The sequence below is a fragment of the Malania oleifera genome, chromosome 7, assembly GCF_029873635.1.
Source record: "Malania oleifera isolate guangnan ecotype guangnan chromosome 7, ASM2987363v1, whole genome shotgun sequence".
NCBI lineage: Eukaryota > Viridiplantae > Streptophyta > Magnoliopsida > Santalales > Ximeniaceae > Malania > Malania oleifera.
The window spans coordinates 79,616,332-79,623,684 of NC_080423.1; the positions used below are offsets into that span (position 1 = coordinate 79,616,332).

The 7,353-nt window shown below is 36.7% G+C and overlaps 1 protein-coding gene across 1 annotated transcript; it reads left to right on the top strand.

Annotated features, from left to right (window-relative positions):
* The first annotated feature begins 3,159 nt into the window (after positions 1 to 3,159).
* Positions 3,160 to 7,029, top strand: LOC131159758 (kinesin-like protein KIN-10C). The gene is made up of 14 exons (XM_058114913.1): positions 3,160 to 3,482; positions 3,575 to 3,743; positions 3,857 to 4,250; positions 4,420 to 4,625; positions 4,737 to 5,047; positions 5,125 to 5,188; positions 5,304 to 5,441; positions 5,537 to 5,627; positions 5,756 to 6,054; positions 6,155 to 6,201; positions 6,297 to 6,318; positions 6,420 to 6,482; positions 6,570 to 6,608; positions 6,712 to 7,029. Exons 1-14 carry the CDS (start codon positions 3,187 to 3,189, stop codon positions 6,754 to 6,756), a joined length of 2,184 nt encoding a protein of 727 aa, XP_057970896.1. The 5' UTR covers positions 3,160 to 3,186; the 3' UTR covers positions 6,757 to 7,029.
* Positions 7,030 to 7,353: the final 324 nt, after the last annotated feature.

Here is a 7,353-nt window from a genome sequence, read left to right on the forward strand (position 1 = left end):
GTGAGCGTGAAGGGATTAGTTCCTGTGTGTAAAGGCTTCTCTGTCCTTGAAGGAGATCAGATAGTGGATTGAGAATCCTTAAGTGTGTCTCAAGGCGTGGACGTAGGCAAAGGGCTGAACCACGTTAAAATTGTTTGTCGAGCTTTCATTCCTTACTCTTTAATTTACGTCTTGTGCATGATTTATATTTTATATATTGTGATATAATCATTTATATCTTGCAAAGATTTTATATTTTGTAGAGAAAAGAAAAAATATGCAAAAGAGTGTATTCACCCCCCTCTAGACTTGACTCTAGGGCCAACAAGGCTAATCGGAGGGATTTCCTTTGGGGATTGCTACATGGATTGTTTAGATAGGATTTAAGGTTCCTATACGTTTAGGGTTCACATATAATCATTGATTTGTAACCCTATTGTAAGTTTTGACATAATTCATAGTGGAAAAGAAGTTGCTGCTCCCATGGACGTAGGCAATTGCCGAACCACGAAAATCTTGTGTCTTCTAGTTATGTTTTTTATTCTTCTTATTATTGATTGCTTGCTTCTGAGTATATTTCATCATCGAGTGATTGCATTAGTGGTTGTTGATTGATTTGTGTATGATTGTGTGCTTCCGTTGTGCATATCCGGTGAACAAACAACAACAGTTTGGATATGTTTTTTACAAACAAATTATATATATTTAATATTTGAATTGATTCTTAAAGCCAAGACCAAACAGTCAATGTAACAGGACAAAAACAGCTGATTGTTTCTTTTGCACGTGGCAAAATCGTCAACGATTTCGATTTGATCCTGCAAACTAGCGTTCTTGTTTTATACCATGTTTTCTCTTTGTACATGCATTCCACTCAATATATGAGTCACATATTACAACATATGTATTTTACGGACATCATATTTTTTCTTAGGGTAGGTACATCCCATTTTATTTGTTAGAACTACTGTCAATAGAGATTCATAAAAGAAACTTGATATACATTAGCATTTTCCTTTTATATATACATATTGGACAAAGTAACAAAATAATAACAATAATATAAAGTTTGGATACGTTATTTTCAAACAAATGATATCTATTTAATATTTGAATTGATTCTTAACTAGTCTAGTAAATGACAATTTCACTATATTTCTTCCACTCAGATTCAATTAGACAGAACATTATATCCATAGAAAATTTGATGATTATCCATTGGAATTGTATCATACTTTTGGTTTAAATATGGAGATAAGTTGTGCTTATTGGATTGCTTTAAAGATCATTTTGATTTGGATATATTGTTGTAAATTCTCTATTTTGATGGATGAGAAATTTATTTTCTTGTAATTTAGTGGTTTGTGATTTAATGGTAACGGGGGTTTCTCAAAAAATGTTTTGAAATAGATTTGGAGTTATTGCTAATGCATATTAATAAATACTAGATATTATGTCTTCAAATTTTAAAATCTAAATATGGAAAACTTCACTATCTAATTTTCAAACAAAGTTTGTTCTTAACTTGAGGGAGCACAAAAAGTTAAACACAAATTGCAAATGTAAGTTTTTGATGTTTAAGATTGGTTCAAAAATATATATGGTGGATACAATTTTAAGTCAAAACATAAAAGTCAAATGCTTGCTCCATTGTTTTTTTATTTTTTATTTTTTATTACATAGGAACTCTAGCCACTAACAAGCCCTTCAGACTCCTAGTGCGGCACCAAACTTACGGATCAGTGTCCGTTCCCTCAGTCTTACTGATCATGGTAAAGTCTGGAATGCGGACACGACTTCCGTGTATCAGTTGGACGTTCAGCCAACCCGACCCCCGCGACACATTTCCATTACCATCCACGGTCCCCGCTGGCTCATAGAGAATTCTCACCATCCACGGTACTTGCTGGCTCACAGAGTGAACTCTCACCATCCACGATCTCCGCTGGCTCACAGAGTAAATTCTTACCATCCATAGGTACCGCTGGTTCCGTAAGTGTATATACTTGGAATTGAACCCTCGATATTCCTTCTTACGTGATGATGCCTTTCCACCGCGCCATGCCCGTGGGGGCTTGCTCCATTGTTTATTGTTGCATCATTGAATGGATCTTTTTAAACTGTCTATGAAGAGTCATAACCAATTACTTATCATATTTCTAAAATTGAATGACATTTGATAAAAAGATTATATGCAAACTTTTACTCAATTAGGTTAAGCAAGATCAATTCATGATAATTGGTCTACTAAACCTAAGCTTCTTTCATTCAATTTATTGGATCAATTGGCCAAAGGTGACAAGAACATCAAGATGGATATTCTCATCAAAATTGATGCGCCAAAAGCACTAATAATTGAGAAGTTAGTGTTAATATTAATTCTTTTGATTCTTGTAATTTTTTTTTTCATTCCATCAAAATAAATTTTGTGACATTATGTATATTGTGATTCAAGGGTTTCTTCTTTGAATACAGATATGTATATTCTTTGTTAAGTACAAATAACTTTTGAATATATGTAAATTGCATTGAATGAAATGAAGATAGTTATGCTCCTCAAATAATGTTGTAATAATATTTTCAGTTAAATATTATTCTTATTTGAGAAGATATCGAAATTTTACATGAAATATCTATTAACTTAAGGTCAAATATACATGACAAAATTTATTAAATTACTAATAAAATAAAATTATGAATTTTTTTTTATGTGTCTGAATTGATTTTGTATGCATAAAGGAAGAAAAAACTTTTAAAACATGAGAGTTGAGACCACGTGCAAGGCATGTGCTCTAATCCAGTAATTAATTATTTTTTATAAAATTAATTTGGTAATTAGTATTTTATTTCTTACTTAAGTTTAACACAAGAGCCCTTTAGATAAGCATGTGATACGAAAATAATTATAAAAAAATGGTCCCGAAGGCAACAAGAGCGCAGCTGAAGCTGATTATCTCCTGCAGGCTATGGCCCACAAACCCTTTATTCATTGATCATCATAATCACTACCCCATCGGGAGCATAAGAATTTGACACATCACGCACAAGCAGGCGCTCTATGCTCCTTGATGTGCCGCCGTACTACACAATATTGTCACAAAGCGGGCTTGCAAATTCAAGTTTAAAAATAACTTACCGTCTCCAACGGTCAAATCCTTCTAAACCCCTCTCGTCCCTTGGTTCTCCACACATTCCTTCTTCATCTATATGCAACTCTCTGCATATCTCTCTCTCTCTCTCTCTCTCGGGTGTGCTCTGAAGTCATCAATGGCAACTCTAACAAGTTCATTAAACACGCCCCAAAAGGCAAAATTATCCACCCCTGCCAGGCCTCTGCAACCCAATTCGACGTTCAAGGTCAGGGTCGCCGTGAGGGTTCGTCCCTTCCTCCCCCACGAAATTGAATCCCAAAACGGAAGCCCCGTCTCTTGCGTCTCTGTTCTTGATCAAGAATTTGAGTCCGGTGAAGAAATCGCTGTTTATCTCAAAGATCAATTCACGAGGTGAGAAATTTATTGTCTTGGCAGATTTTATTGCACACAATTTCTTGCGTTGTCACTGATTTTGACTTGAGTCGTGCTCTTTCCAAGTGTAGCCGAAACGAGTGCTATAAGCTGGACTCATTCTTCGGTCAAGACGACAACAATTTGGCTCAGATTTTCTACAGAGAAGTTTGCCCTTTGGTTCCTGGCATCTTTTATGGTTGCAACGCCACCGTTTTCGCCTACGGTGCGACAGGCACTGGGAAAACTTACACAATGCAGGTATTTGATTTCTTCTTTTGCCAAAAAGAACTTCGATTTTTTTTTCTTGATCTACTTTGGCTTATTGTTTCGTTCCTTGTGCAATTATTTTATTTCAATTGTTGATGATGCAGGGGACTGATGAATTTCCGGGTTTAATACCTCTAACAATGGCAACGGTTCTATCCATGTGCCAAAGCACGGGAAGCACTGCAGAGGTTTCCTACTACCAAGTCTATATGGAGAGGTGTATTGATCTTTTGGAGCGCAAAGAGAAAGAAATTGCAGTGATGGATGATAAGGATGGGCAGGTGCATCTCAGAGGGCTCTCTCGGGTTGCTGTAAGCTCAATGTCTGAATTTCACGAGGTTTTTTCTCGTGGGATTCAGCGGCGGACAGTTGCACAGACAGGCCTTAATGATGTTTCCAGTAGGAGCCATGGTGTGCTTGTGATTTCTGTTTCCACGCCTTGCGGTGATGGTGCTGGGGCAGCTGTTGTTGGGAAACTGAACCTCATAGATTTAGCAGGTTTATTTTTTATTTTTTATTTTTTTTCCTTTGCCTTCTTTTGTTTTCTTGATTATGGGTTTATATCCATGTAAAATTTTGCTATTTTTTTACCCCCTCTGGCTCGTTTTTAATGAGCTAAATTAGTCATAGGTCTGTTTCTGACTGGACCAACTTGTGATTCCATCAGGTAATGAAGATAACGGAAAGACCCATAATGAAGGGATTCGTCTCCAAGAGAGTGCTAAGATCAATCAATCTTTATTTGCTTTATCAAATGTGATTTACGCACTGAACAACAACAAACCTCGTGTGCCATACCGAGAAAGCAAACTCACCCGGATTCTGCAGGACTCTCTTGGCGGGACTAGCCGAGCCTTGATGGTTGCTTGTCTGGTAATTATGCAGTTTTGAGTATTCTAATGACCGATCACAATTTTAAGAAAAACTCATCATTCAAAACTGCATAGAAATTGAAACTGGGATTTTTATTTTCCTATATGACAGAACCCAGGAGAATACCAGGAATCTGTTCATACCATCAGCTTGGCTGCTAGATCGCGACATATTTCTAATTTTGTTTCTTCAGCTCAGAAGCAGGAGACTCCGAAAGTTAAAGTTGACATGGAGGCAAAGCTGCGTGCTTGGCTTGAATCTAAAGGCAAGACAAAGAGTGCACAAAGAATCGGTGCATTTGGGTCTCCATTTTTAACCAGAACTCCCAGCTCTGTGAGCTCGGTAAAGAAGACGAGCATGCTTCGCAGCAATGCTAAAGCAAAGGAGATTGTACATCAAGTTGCATCTACTGCAAGGGATAGGTAAATGGGACTTGCTAGATTTCTCACAATATGATATGACTTTTTAGTTTTAACATCTTATTTTAATTTGCTTGCAGGCCTCTTTGTGTGCCATTCAGAAATTTGTTTAGCAGTATAGGTCGAGATGATTCTCACATGGAGGTAAATAATTGGATCCTAGTTAGAAGGTTTCATGGATTTAACAATATTAAAATTAAAGAGAGAATTAGCATGTAATTTAAGGCTTTTGGCAGTGATCCCATAAAATTTGTTGCAGATTAATTGTCATAAAGATATGGAAGATTCAAGAGAGTCTGGTACTAGGAATGGTAATTGTATAACAGCGGCAGAAGATGGAGATCTTAGAAATAATTCAACGATGTTACCTGAAGATTATTTCAATAACTCATCTAATGTTAGTGTTCTTTTGCCTTTGATATATGCAAAGAGAAGTGGAACTTCAAGCTCGTGATCCTACCTAACTTTCGTACTTGAAAATATTATTTGCAGTGTCTTGGCTCTGCTGCTGAGGATAATACTAGGGAAGAGATTCTGGCAGCAGCCAACGGGGTTGTGTTAGAATTAAGAACAACTTCACCTGGTATTTTGCCTGCTATATTGAGCCTTTTCTTTTTCTATCTTGGTTTGTTGCTGCCAATTCAAGGATCTTGAGTTGAAATTGTGGTTTTTTTTATCTAAAGGCTGAAAAATTGTTCCACTTTTGCTTAGATGATGAGCAAGTGGAAAAGGACATGATGACGAAGTCTGCAAACTCGGTCAGATCATCACCCACTAGTGAGGGGAGGATCAAAGTACTACAAAGTTCTCTAAGAAAAGTCCTCTCCCCAATTGATGCCAATGTGAGCAGAAGAAAACCCTTTGAGGAGGATATATTGTGCAGGGACGAAATAGCTTCTTTTGAACCCACGACTCCCCAAACGCCTTCAATTGCAAATTCTGAAAACAACAGAAAGTTTCAATCCATATCCTCACTGGATAAATTTAATGCAAGAAGTTCTAATTTGAAGGTAAGAAGCAGAGAAAACATTTCCATCACACTTTTTCTCTTTTGAGTGCTGATTTCAGTATGTGATTCTGATTTCTGACTTCAATATATCAAATGTACAGGGCTCCCTCCTTAAAGAATATATTGATTTCTTGAATTCTGCCAGCAAGTAAGTTTTTATTTATTTCAGTATTCTTTCATTGTTTTTTTCACATCACTTCTTTGTACATGGGAGAACTCATTGTGCTGACTGATTTTTTGCAGAGAGGAACTAGTGGAAATTAAGGTATATATCAGCAGATCTAACAATGATCCAAGTACACTTATTTTTTTCCTCTTCACCTAATCAACTGATTGTGTTTTGCACTCTTTCTTGATTTCCATCAGGGGATTGGTTTGAAAAGGGCAGAGTACATAATTGAGTTGAGAGAAGAAAGCCCACTAAAATCGGTAATAAGCTCGTTAGCTCTAGCTCTTTCGCTTGAACCTTGTTTTTTTCCCAAACCCTTAACCCTAATAAATTTTTTACTATTGCAGCTTAGCGATTTGGAGAAGATGGGCCTTTCATCCAAGCAGGTAGTTAGTTAGTTAGTAGTCCTGTTCTAACAGTGTCCATTTTCCAGTCAGTTAAAGTTTGATCATCGACAAGATTAGAAGTTAAATTTGATGACTTGTGCAGGTTCATAACTTGTTTGGTAGAGCAGCAAGAGGAATCTTTGGTTAAGCAGAGGATGCGCCACCCTTTGCTGAGGACTTGCACGCAAATTGGCTTGTTTGCATATTATTCATCCTCAATTGCGATCTGCTTGCTGTTAACATTGCCTTTTCAGGATTGTCCCTCAGATAGCTTAGGTTAATTTTCTTTGTCATGGATGAACTGGTTTTATTGTTAGAAAATACTTTTTAAAGATTTCCCTTTTCTTTGGGTGTATCATCATTGTTTCCTTTCAGTTCTTCCAAAGCTCATTAGACTAATCGATCACAATCATAGTTCAACTGAAATAACATTCATACACTGGTGAAAAGTTGTCAAGTTGACATTAAGATCCTTTTTTTTATTTATCAATGATGCCAAATTGATTCCCCTTAGAATAATTAAAGGGGGGAAAACAAATGTGACTTTGGGCATTCTAAATGGATATATTTTGCACACTTAATTGCATGACATAATTGCATTGAAAAGCATGGCTAGCATATTGATACTTTCTTTTTAGGTCAATTAGAAGGCTGCACAAAAAGAAAGGTGGAACCCCCCCTCCCCCCCCCCCCCCCAGTATTATTGTAATCTATATGAGTTCAAACTTAATGACCAATTCACAGA

Bases quoted from the DNA above. Each gene is read 5' to 3' on its own strand.
- LOC131159758 (XM_058114913.1), top strand. From the start codon at position 3,187: ATGCAACTCTCTGCATATCTCTCTCTCTCTCTCTCTCTCGGGTGTGCT. The intron at 6,202-6,296 runs GTAAGTTTTTAT...GATTTTTTGCAG, and splicing joins TTCTTGAATTCTGCCAGCAA to AGAGGAACTAGTGGAAATTA. The intron at 6,483-6,569 runs GTAATAAGCTCG...TTACTATTGCAG, and splicing joins AAGAAAGCCCACTAAAATCG to CTTAGCGATTTGGAGAAGAT.